The following is a 12,789-nucleotide window of genomic DNA, read 5'->3' on the forward strand; positions in this document are numbered from 1 at the left end:
ATAGCTCCTGTGTTGCTACACCTGCAAACCACACGGCATAAATACCTTCCTAATGAGAAGTGTACGTGCCCCTGTAGTAATGCAACTGCTATTACAAATTCCATTAAGTTGTTTTAAAACCAATGTTGCTCGCAACATTTTTTTTTGTCGCTTGCAACAAGATAAAGCAGTTATATTCTTCTGTCTGCAAGTGTTACCACTTCAACAGTTCAGAACAGCTTCTAAAATCCTTGACCATTCTAGCTGTTAAGCCATCAGACTCTTTGCACTGAAGGCTAATCAGTATTCATAGACAACACTACCAGAAAAATTCAGTGCTCTAGTCTCCTGTCAAAGGGAAAAGGAACAATAATTCCCCTTATTTTGCAGTCCTGAAGTCCTGATTCCCACATAAAGCATTCATACTTACATCATCTTAAAATGAAACGGACAGAACTGTGAAAAAGTGGCTACTACAAAGCTGCTGTTTTGGTGATGCAGGCCATTTAAAACTTAGGTGAGAAATAGGACAAACATTGAACAAGCATAACAGATTGCTAGACAGTCTTCCAATGCATACATCTGCAGGGTATGTCCAGAATAACAGGTAACAACGGACTTGCAGCAGAAGAAAGGTTACCTTAATTTTACATTCTTGAACTTTGTGATGATTTCCATTATGAAGAGTGGATGGAGTTGTGCTCATCTCTTTTTCAGGTCTGTTAAGCTTCACTTCATTGAGGATTTCACCTCCATAATCACCTAGATGGTACCTTCAATTAAGAAAAAAAAAGAAAAAATGTGATTAAAAATATAACAGTGCTTTTCCACTGGGAAATGCCTGAAGAACAAGTAACAGGCTGCACAAAACCCTTCTGTTTTAGCTTCTAAACTCTACAGAGTAACATAAGCCTTCAGCCACACGTTTGCTGAAGGCTAACATCCATATAGAAAGAAATTACAGGAGCTATCTTCAAACTTAATTAATGAAAATTAAGGCCTTAGCATTATAGATGACTTTATACAGACAATTTCAAAATTTACCTTTTCTCTACAACTTCCAATGTTAAATGCAATAGCTCGCGTTTTGTTTTCTCTCTTCTCTTAATCATCTCCAAAATCGTTATGGCTCTGCTAAACTCTCTTCTCAATTTCAACATCTTCTCATAAGATGCTTCATCATTCTTTCGATTCTATTGAAAGATTAAGAAAATTTCACGTCAGAAGAAAAGCCTGTGAGGCATAACTAGCAACATTTTTGAAAAAAACACCACCATACTGTTGCTGCAAGTGAGAATCAATAGTACATTCAGAAGAAACTCTTTATAGCACATAACCTCATTGGTAGATGCCATGAAAAGCAAAGGAAAACCAGCTCTCAAGATTAAATTGAAGAGGAACTCTTCACTCATTTTCCCCATGCTCTCTCCACTCAGGTTACCTACCAAACCAGTGGTAGTTTGTCAGAACAAGGAACTCAGGTCTTGGTACCTAAAGCTTTTTCCACTTTGATTCTACACACTGTGAGGTTGCGTGCACTTATGTACAGATTTTTAATTACTCAGCCTTTTCCATCAGTCTTAGCATGAATTGATATGAATGGCAACGTGCCACAAGTACAAAACCTGAATTGTTTACTGGGTGGTAAATGGAAGAGTTTTCCTCTCTTCCAGCGAAGTCTGCAAACCTATAAATCAGCCTTTGATTTTCAGCTTTCTAGAAAATGGAAATTGTAAATTGACATAGAAAACAGATTAGAAATGGACTGAAACTGACTACGTCATTTAACAGGTTTGAAGTTTAGGTGGGTCATCTAACAGCACAACTATTAATAGAGACAAACAATGAAAATCAATTAACCATGGATAGCAAAGGACTGATCCTGCCATATGCTGGCAAGGAATCAAATGGTTCTTACCAGTGTAGAGGATTTAAAACAACGTTACCTTTCTTGTCTGCATCTTCTCAGTTCTCCTCCGAAAGGCAACATAAGGGTCATTGTTGGTGGAGCCATCCCTCTTTTCTTGTTTGATTTGAGGGATGAGAGATGGTCCTCTGCAATTCTTACGCTTTCTTACCCAGTAGTCATATACAGCCTTAATAAGGTAGTCATCCTCATTTAGCAGCAATTTAGCTTCCTGAAGTGTTACAAGCTAAAAGAGAATATTCAGAAAGTGCAATTGAGATGGGGTGGGGCAAGAAGAAAGTCACTCACATGTCTTCTACACTTTCTAAGTAAACTTGATCCTTTTTCCAGCAAAAGAGAGAAAAGGAGAAAAGAACACTGATCTAAATCCAAGCACCTAGGCCACCAGTTGGTCTTCCTATCTTAATTCCCAGCTTTTCTGGATCAGCATCATCAGCCCTCAGAGCCTTTCATGCAGGTCTAGAAGGAACGTTGGGCATACTGACAAAAACTGATTTGTTTCTCAAGCTCCAATAACCTGGAGGAGTTGTTTTTGTCTTACCATTCCTATCACAGAGCTCAGGTAAGACCTAGTCAAAGTCAGCTGAAAATTTCCGCAGCCCAAGAGCAGAAGCAGCTTAAACATACACACTGCAATCTCTCAAGTTAAGCAGAAAAAACTACAGGAGTCCCATGAAAATTTCTTATATAGAGAGGGATTTCTCTTTACACACCTTCAAAAGAGAGGCTATATTGTAAGGAGCAATTATAATGCTTCATGTGCACATATGGGCTTTTCTGTTATTTGTTTCCCTAAACATACACTTTCTGGTGTAAGAACTCTTCAACTCCCTGAGAAATAAACTCCACATACTTCAAAGTTATGTGTCAGAAACTGATCCATCAGGTACAGTTTCTGAGCAATTGTCTGAATTCAAGATCTTTCTCCAGACAATGGTCTCCTGTAACAGCTCAGGAACTTAGGCCTAAAATACTGGCACCCTTCTGACAAAATAACTGGAACCACGTGTTTGTTCCTACAGCAAGGAAACCAGCCTTTGAGTCTGACCTGGAGAATAACTTTCTTTCTTGTATCACTGCAGTTTATACCACAAGGGCTCAGTCTTAAACCCTTTGCTTTGCTGTCTGTGCATCAAAGTCTCTTACCTTCAAACGAAGTCAATGCCCACTGTACCAAGTGAAAGGAAAACAATCTGGATTCTCATACACATTTATAGACACCTCTGTACACCCACCAACCACTATCAGCTCCTTTTCTGCCAAAGCAGGTAAAAGTAGATGGGTTTTAAGTTGTCTTCTTGTAACTTATTACGATTAGGAATTGAAAAGTTTAATACCAAGCCCCACCACCACACATGCACCCACTCACCTATACTCCTGCTCTCCACTTACTTTCCTAAGTTACCAATAAAGACAGCAATGAAATTTCTGTAGTTCTGCAGACTCGCACAAACATTCTTACCCACTTACCAGGAAATACAATGAACTGAAAAACAAAAACCAAACCAAACCAACCAAAAAAAAAAAAAAACAGAACCACCCCACCAAAAATGAGAAATAGCTGAGCCATTTCTTAGCGCAGCAAGATACCTGACTAGAACTGGCTTTTTCAAGTCTGTCGATCATTATTTCAAACTGCAGTGGCTTGATTTCCATCTTCCGATTTAGTCTGTTCAGTAAGGTTTCATCCTCAGAGTCCATATCGTAATCTGGCTGTTCATTGTCCAGATTAAAGGCTGAAACAAAAACACACACACAAAATAGGTGAATACAAGAGCACGCATCTGACAACCAGAAATCAAAAGCCATCCATAAAATCAGCAGACCTCTGCCATGACACTTCTCTTTACACTAAAACGTGTCCCCATATAGAAGAATTAAGACAGTGTTCAGAAGCTTCTTGTCTTTGGCTTCCTATACAAGGGGTAATCAGTGAAAGCTCATTTTCTTTTAATGCAGCTTGAAGGGGTGATAGGAAAAAAAGCTTTACTTCTAAAAATTACCATAGGGGCGTACAAATTTTAATATCTCCCTGCACAACAAAAGCAAAAGTGCTTTTTTGTGCTGTTATAATACAGCTCCTCCATAATATCACAGTAAGATTCTTAACAATTAAGATAATTTTCAGTCAAATCCCATACTCAGAGGAAAGTACTTAAATGGAAGTTCCAATACAATTTCAGTTGCCCGTTTTTAAGTAATTCAACTAAATTAAATTATTAAAATATTTAATAGGCTAAATTAAAAAAAAAAAAAAAAGCTTGTGTAACCAACTGTAACAAGGCTAGACCAATCCTGTGGGAAGGCGTGTTACTTTTTCTCCAAAAGCAACTCAACTCTAGACGTAGAACCTGAATCTTTCTCCATGCTCTTCAAACAGTACGCTCCTGACTTTACAGCAAAGCTCATAGCTTTGTTACACATTGCCCTAGTCATTCTCCATACTTAGGCAAAGTTTCTGGTCCTACGAAAAGCAGAAGGAAATCATCATTCAGATAACATAGCAGCAATTTTGTTTACACGAAGTATGAGAAAATCCTATACAGCAACAACTCTTATTAGGTGCAACTGATATTTTATATGAAACTACAAAGGGTGAAACACTAACTCCAACGCTTCAAATACTTATTGCACCAACAGCAGTGAAGGCTTGTTGAAATATATTCTATTTGTACTGGACCACAAATCAAAGCACTATCTTATCTCTACGTTCCTAAGTGATGGCTGTATCCAAGTGTCAACTTAGAGAACAACTCTGCTACCAAGCTTGCTGGTGCACTTTGAGGGGACCCAGGAAACACCAGAATGATGCTAAAAATCATGTAAAGCACCTGGCCTGGGCAGTCAACTACGATGAAATAAGCAAGACATTCCTTCCTCAGGCCAGCCCCAGACCACTCTGTCTATATTCCAACGCAATGTATTAGCTTTTACCACTGGCAGCGTGTAAAACAATCTGTTTGGCTTTGCGTGGAGACAGAGGAGAGGCACTCCCAGAGGCAGATACATCTGAGAAATGCTAGGACGCGATCCCTTCCCATTTTCAGCTGTGCCCTGCTACCTCCCAGAAGAGGCGGTGCTTCGCTGTACTAATTCTGAGAACGCCACTTACTCAGAAGGCTTCACCGGCTCAACACACACTGTAAACACTGTCTAAAAATAGATTTCAAGAAGAAATTAATACTACTACTGCGGTATGGCTGTGTATTACAGGGAATCAGTAATACTACAACTTGATAAAGTTGCCGTGCAGATTCTGTTCGGACACGTCCCACTGTCCCTGGGTACGTGACACCTGGTTCTCCCTCTGAGCATCAGCAGCCGTGTATCAGACTCACACTACAGCTTACAGCATTCGGGTCCTGTAGCTTCCACAGGAGAAAATCACAGTTTTGAAATAGAAACTGACCCAGACTATTCATTCTTTGAAAGCAGAGCTCTGTAAAGCTGCGTTAAGAAACCTCTGAACCGTGTTCCTAAATAACACATCAAATCAACTTAACTTCCTAAATAAGTTATTTGCTGGTAAAACCTCAGCTATATTAGCAGTCATTTTTTTTTTAATCTATAACATCTCAAAAAAGTACTGAAAAAACAGGAAAAAAAAATTGTAATCCTTAAAATTCAAAAACTCTACGCCCTGAATTCCAACTCCACGAGAATATTTTGACATAATCAAAGTGACAAGACTCAGAAGATAAAAGGTATCCAGTATGCACTTGTCAGAAGCAAGTTAGGCTGAATAAAACCCATCTCATTCTTCTCTACAAAAGCACACAGGTGCTGTCAGAGCAGTAGTAGCCCTGCTTTTTATACCTCCTAGCAACACTCTCTGGCTTGTAAGTAGCATGAGAAGCACCGCAAGCAGCAGAAGGGCAGGTTAACGGTGCTGAAGCAATGGCAACAACACTTGCATTCCACCTCCTGGTTCACTGCAGGCCACAAAACCTCAGCTACCTGCTGGAAGCCTGCAAGTCCCACAAAATGCAGCCTTCCTCCTGGTTCATGCACTCTACCTCCCTTCCTTTCCTGCTGGTAGTTCATGGGGATGGCTAGATGGATCCAGTTTTCCTGCCCCAACACTTCTGTGTTCTTCCACGCTGCACGTTTCTGTGGGGCGCTGCAGAAGGTGATCCTATCACTAAACCTCACCTTGTATAAATGTTCAAAACTTGCTGGCTTGCTAATTGCTGTTGCAAAACTACCACCCTACCTTACACCCTCTGCCACTGTAACCACTCCTGCCGGCTGTGCCTTTCGCAGAGGGATTTGCTTTTGTTTACACGAGCTCCCTTAAGTCCTGAGTTTATACTAACCTATGGAAATGGAACTTGCTTTAAAGTTAAGTTACGTGAAATAGGGTTTAACATCACAAAATTATCTAATTGAATTTACTTAACTAATTAAGGCTGTGGTTCAACAGTCAGTTTAAGCTGACCTAGGTGAGTTACCACTCAAACAAGCACCTCCACGAGCCTCCCCTCCCCGGCGAGCTACACACTGCTCCACCTTCCCTGTGCTGGCACCAGGAGTCCCACGATGAGCCAAGACAGCGAGCTGATAGATCCAGACAGCCACCAAAAACCAGATAGGCCTTCTGCCAGCTCACTTCCCTGAGCTGAGAACACAGCTTCCACCAGGAGGGTGCTGGCAGTCAGAACAGAGCGGGCTGTGTTTATTCTGATGGCATCAAATCGTTTACTGTGGGTTAGCACAGGTCATGGTAATTATATCCAAAGTAGTTCACAAAGCAGCAAAACGCCTTCTCAACGGCAAGGCTGCGGCACCTGACCGGACCAGGGCTTTAACACTGCCCACCTGCACCAGAACACCTCCGCCAGGCAGCTATCATGCAAATGCCCACTTTACATGGCCACAGGCTGAACAGCTCCTGCTACAGCAGCCTCTAAAAATGTAGAAAAATTCTTTATCATAAGTAGTATTACCTCCCCTTTTTCTTTTTTTTTTCTTTTTTTCTTTTTTTTTTTTTTTTTTTTTAAGATTATTATAATGTTATTTACATGCAAACATCCACCTGCGGGTCCCCCTCTGTTCTGTTTTCTCACATCCCCCTTACAACCAGGTTTTAGTTTTATGCTTACAGAGAAAATCTGGAGAAAGGACATGCGGATTGAGTAGCCTGACCTGCCAGAAAGTAAGCCCAAACAGACTTTATCCCAGGATTTTTTGGATCACTTTCATGACCATGTAGAGGTCAAGCCCCAACTTCAAACCCTGAGCTGACCACAGTCACCACAAATGCATCTGTTAAATTACTGCATGCCAGCTTGAAAAGGGTCAGCATGTCTTCTCTTCTATTTAACACCACTTCAAATCATCATGTGGGCCTTCCTGTCACACTGGGGTCTGATCCAATCCAACCCTAAACGTGACACAAGTTTCCCAACACAGAAGCCTGCCCACTATTGAATTTCACTTAGACAACTGACGAGCCCTGCAGCTCATGGAGATGTGAACTTGCACACCCATATCCAGTCAGATCTGTTGGACTATGACAGATGTGTTTTCCATACAGCATTTCTAGTCACATGTACATACACACCGAGTACATTTACATATGTTAACAAAATAGTTTTTGCTCTTCCTATTGCCATTAGCAGCACCAGTTTTCTAAAACACGCTCAGCTTTAATTCTAGGATAGATACAAGTGTAGTAACTTACTCTCTGTTGCTTATTAGCAATTTAAAATCCATCTCCATGCTACTAAAACTACAAACATCCAGGGAAGATTATCAATCACACTGGCGTAATTAGAATAGCTCAAGAGTTGTGTTTCATGTTCAGTTCAAAGCCACCCGCCCTAGTGCCACCCAGCTCCACTAATGCCTAGGATCCAGGCCAGTGCAGGAATTTCATGCCTCACTTTTCTCTACTTTGAGCTAGCGGTACAAATAAAAGCATTACACTAGTAAGGACTAAAATCCTCTGCTATCGAATGGGCTGCAAGATGATTTACTTGTTATTTGTTCGTAATAGCCACAAGTATGGAGCATGGTATGTGGCCTCCTGGCGTCTGGCAGTTTATATAAGTCACACCACAACAGCAAGTGTTGTTGCTCTTTGTGCTTTTAGCATTAGAACAGAATTTCGCAGCAGTTCCTGCAGCATAAAGCAGCTTTGTATCACACCTACCGCAACCAGACTATGTGGGAAAAGTTATCCCGAAGCACTAGCTGATGTTTATTTTCAGCTCAAATACCTCCTGTAATTCTGTCCAGAAAGGCTGTGAATCTTAACAATACGAAGTACAGTTTGACACAATAACGCTTTTGAACAGATTTGTTAACAGCATTTACAGTGTTTCTGGCACCGCCCAAACAATAAAACACTTCCCTGATTTAGCAGCTTTGTGTCAGTGTAGTCAACCTGCCTCGCTTCGCAGGTTTTTCTTCTATTATAAAAGAGAAATACTTCATTTCCTTTAGCTCGCTTCTCACATTACCAGGGAGAACCTCGAGCACGTTATTTCCAAAAGCCTCCTTATTTTGTGAACACATGGGAAAAATAGGAGACTTCACCATGCTACTGAGAAATGATGCAAGGATCTTCAATACACAGCAGGGTTTGGGTTTAAGTGTCTTTGCGTAACTTCAAGTTCAGCTGCATCTCCAAAAGGAAGAAACCATGCAAACATGAAATGCCTTATCTGCTCAGATCTACATGGAGATCAACAGCCTCCTGTTTTTGATCCCTAAAACAGGGATGAAAGGATTTTCCTGTTGTTGATCCCTAAAAAAGGGCTGAACGGACGCTCACTGCTGTCTGGGAAGATGAAGCTGGATAACATCACTACTGCTTGCACAAAACCCAACAGCAGTGAGTACACTTCCCGTTCATGATGCTTTCCACACCCCTGTCAGTAGTCCTTCCAATATGACTACGAAACAAAACCATGAATCAGTGCTTAGAAAGTCTCCACAAAAACTTGGTACCGAACTTGTGCTTCACGATGAAGACCAACAAACCACAACAATAACTGCACCGAAGGTTTTGCTGCAGAGATGAACTCTAGGGGAAGTCCACGTCCCCAAACAAGCCCCTAGAATGACATGCCGCAGAGGACAAACATGATTTGCATGCCAAGCAACAACTGAGCTACTGAAATACAAACACTGTGTCACTTGTCAGCTGAACTTCCAGAGACCACTGGGGATACTTAACTAGGACTTCAGATCATCTAAAACCTAGGGAGCCACGCATTTCCAAAAAAATGCTTCCTCTTACCTATAAAGCAAGCTCAGAGTTCCCTACAGGAAAGAAACTCACTGTTTTAGCAAAACACTGAGAAAAAACACTGCTACCCATAACACATCCAGTAAAGTCATGCATGCTGTAGTGATTAGCCTGAATTTCAGTTAGCACAGCTGAAACCAAACCTTCAAAAAGTTTGTTATAATCGGTAGAATCAAGGCTGATTTCATTACAAAACCTCTTCTATTTGGTTCATCCCCATTTATACTAAACTTCTGAATTAATGGGCTTTCAAGTAACTTTTGAGTTGACCGAAGACAAGGCTTGCCAGCTACTGCAATATACAGTAACAGCACAGAGCCCATAATACCTTCAGGGAAGACAAAAACCATCTTTACCCTTAAATTCCTCCAGAAATTTACAGAAGAAATTGGAAATTTACATTTTTAAATCCCCCTTGGACTTTTGAGTTTTTGAATACGGTAGCAATGTTGTCCTCAAGATTGTTTAAAGATTACTTAGTTGTAATTAAAGGGAAAAACCAACACTCTTTAACTTACGTTGAATGTGAATGAACTGCTTTGGTTGCTTAAACTCTCCTTTATACAAACGATTGTAATAGTTGACATTGCTCTCTGCTTCAGGAACTGGGATAACCATGCTCTCTTTCTTTTCTCTGAAGACTTGTTGTGCTGAGATAGCCCGTTGCAAATGATGTTCCTGCAAGATAAAAATAGTTTATTGTGAAAAAATTCAGCATATAGCAGCACATACAAAGACATCCTACTCTCCTACTGTTTTCCTGATGTCTGCACAAAACCCAGATAGAAGAGTTCAGTCTTCCCTGCGTTTTAGAGGACAGCAGGCTGCTTGCTGCCAGGTCAGTGACAGAAGACGTGTCCTCCATCACTTCGCATCGCTGGGGGGTTCCTAACAGCCAGGAACCTCAGAGCTCCCCTGAACGTAAGGCAGGACTCAGAGCAGATGAAAAGAACCCTTTGTTCAGACAACAGCACATTCCTCTTCCCAGACGAGGAAAAGGTCATTCAAACTACACCACAGCCTTCGAAGGGCTGGTGTAAACCAAACCCATTAAAAACTGGCATAGAGAGATTTTATGCAAAATCAGTTAACAAACACAAAGTTCTTTAAAGTGTTATTATAAACAAGAGAGTCAAGTCAAAAGAATAGCTAATTTAATCATTCCTGTTTCCCCAGCAGTTCTTACCTGCCTGCTGCCTTTAGAAGTTCAGCCAGTTAAGAGTGACAAGGAGTCCTCGCAGTGTAACACTTACAAAGCACAGACTCCCTAAACAAGCATCACTTCATTTGACTGCTAAGGGACAGACGCCAGAATTGCTGCAGAATCCTTTCAGGTTAGGCGCAGCCCACAGTAAATGCATGAATTTAAGGACTTTTTAGGACTCTCAAAGGTTTTTCATCGATACTTCTGTTGAGCTTTGTTGGAAGAAAACCAGTACAACTCCAGCGTTACAATTGGTGCTGCTCTCCACGTACCATTTTGGTGCCATCTGAAGATACCCAAGATGAACAGGGCAGCAAGAGGACCCCCAGCACACTGTCAGCTGAGGTACCTACCCCCAAGCCAGCAGCGCAAAGCAATGCGTGCATGCTTCAGACCCTCTGGTGCAGTTTTCTCATTTAAACATCACAAAAGTGTCTCATGCCAAGGCTCCGAATGGCTCAGCTGGCACACGTAACCTTCTGTGAGCCTAATAAAGAGGAGGAGTTGCAGTCTTCACCAGGACAAGATCTTAAATCTCTTCTATCCATGCAAACCAAACACAAAACAAGCCGCAGGCTCCTAGTAAGAGAGCTGCAAGGCTCTCGTGTCGCCAGGAGATGTTTCCTTCTCCTCCCATAGAGCAACATTCTCACCTCCAGCTCCCAAATTTGAAGGCGGGATAGATGACAGCACAATATCATCTTGAGATCTGCCCTAAAGCTCGACTCTCACTGACCTTTACAACCTCACTGTGCCTACTCCGGGGGCATCGAGCTATCCTCCAGCCATTCCCACACATCTAACTACTGGAAACCATCCCAGAGCAGAAGGCAAACATCGCTGCTCCTCCTCCTTCGGTTTCCTGGGGTGCCCTCCCCGCAGGCAGCCTGCCTCAGCAGCACAGCACCAGCACCCCCAGCAGCACAACCAGCGCTTCGAAGGCTTGCATTCAGTGAGTGCTCTCAAGAACAGGAGTTCTTCCTCTTTAATTCTACAGAAATTATTTACAAAAAGCATCCCGAACGAAAGCAAGATCTTTAAAAATATGTAAATGGCATTTAATAAATTACACTCTTAAATATTGAGATCTTGCAGAAAGGAAAATAATGCAATTCCTGCAAAATTAGAACATAACAAATCAGCGGCTGGAAGAGCAGCTTTGGGAATCTCCCCTAGCAGATGAAGCCACATTAAATCAAACTATCGGGCTCCCCAGTGAACGCTATTAGAATTAAGACAAGAGTGCAATCAAATATCTGGTGTGATTTGCCGGAGTTAATACGTACTGAATCAATCTGTCATTCTACCATTAAAGCACGCCTTGGAAAGCTCCGCAGCGCTGAGCAGGTAATTCAGCTACACCAGAATTTGTTTCATTACCGCGTTGTTTTCCACGGGTGTCCCTGGGGCTGCCTCTTCACAGGCAGCTGCTCAGGAGAAGGACTTTTCCTGAGCACCCTCCCCATCTCCCCGGCCAGCAGTCCAAGCCACGGCCACTCCAGCAGCCCGCTGACAGACTCTCTCCCAGTTTCTCAACGTCTCTGAGACACTTGGGGAAAGCAGAGTAACAGGGAAGATCATCCCTGTGAAAGATCATTCGAAAAGCAGCCTCACCCCTGAAAAACTGAGGAGTATCAAAGTTCCTGGTGCGGTGGCCACACTCCCAGCTCAGCACATCCCTTGCCCATCTCTTGGCTCTTCTGCCACGGCTGCTTCTCAGACTAGCAGGATTCAGCCCCAGGAACCCACCTGGGCACTGCCCCAGCTCAGCCTCATCAGTCTTCAGCTGCACCAGCCCTCAGGTTTGTCAGGTTTCAGCTGGACCAGCCCTGAAGTCTGTCAGCACCCACAGCACCAGCTGCTCCTCCGTGGGGGCAGGCACTGCATGGTGACGCTGACCAACGTGTAGCTGCCCCCACTCCTCCAGCACCAAACACTCAGACACTTCTAAAATGGGACTGAACACCTTACGGGAAAGCCACGCTGACCCCTTCATTCCTCCAGCCAGCACGGAGGGATGAGGTCCCACTTGCACAGAAAGCAGCGAAGGGCAGGCAGCAACCAAAACAAATCGCGCTGTGGCTCCACAGCCCGCTGAGCAGCACAGCTGAGTAATTCAGATCATTCTCAGTTCTCGTAACGCTGCTTGTAGGTGGAGGGAGAGCTCCCAAGGCAGGGCTGACAATAGGTGTTAGTACTCACTCTACTACAAAACGTCTCCAAGCAGAACGCAGCCTTCACGCAACGAGCCTGACAAGCAGGAGTGTCAGTCAGTCAGCAGGGCTGCAGAGGCAGCAGATAAAGTATGTCATTTCCACAGTTAGGAAAGAAATAAATCTATTAAACATTAACTTAATGAAAACAAATTTCAACTCCCGAAACAGTTCTGTGTAACATACTCGGAAGATTTTTGTATAGGCTGCT

General features: G+C 42.6%; 1 protein-coding gene across 3 annotated transcripts in view; it reads right to left on the reverse strand.

Annotated features, from left to right (window-relative positions):
* Positions 1–12,789, reverse strand: part of EPC2 (enhancer of polycomb homolog 2) — a 41,018-nt gene that overhangs the window by 15,874 nt on the left and 12,355 nt on the right. For 2 of the 3 annotated variants that reach the window (XM_068687022.1, XM_068687024.1), the window contains exons 2-6: positions 9,680–9,839; positions 3,497–3,642; positions 1,926–2,132; positions 1,024–1,172; positions 620–752 (exon numbers count right to left, since the gene is read on the reverse strand). In XM_068687022.1, coding sequence (XP_068543123.1) covers positions 620–752; positions 1,024–1,172; positions 1,926–2,132; positions 3,497–3,642; positions 9,680–9,839 — 795 coding nt within the window. Of the gene's footprint in view, positions 1–619; positions 753–1,023; positions 1,173–1,925; positions 2,133–3,496; positions 3,643–9,679; positions 9,840–10,347; positions 10,696–12,789 lie in introns of those variants that run through there. The other variant, XM_068687023.1, reaches the window with a different exon arrangement.

Source organism: Anas acuta, chromosome 6 (assembly GCF_963932015.1).
Source record: "Anas acuta chromosome 6, bAnaAcu1.1, whole genome shotgun sequence".
Taxonomy (NCBI): domain Eukaryota; kingdom Metazoa; phylum Chordata; class Aves; order Anseriformes; family Anatidae; genus Anas; species Anas acuta.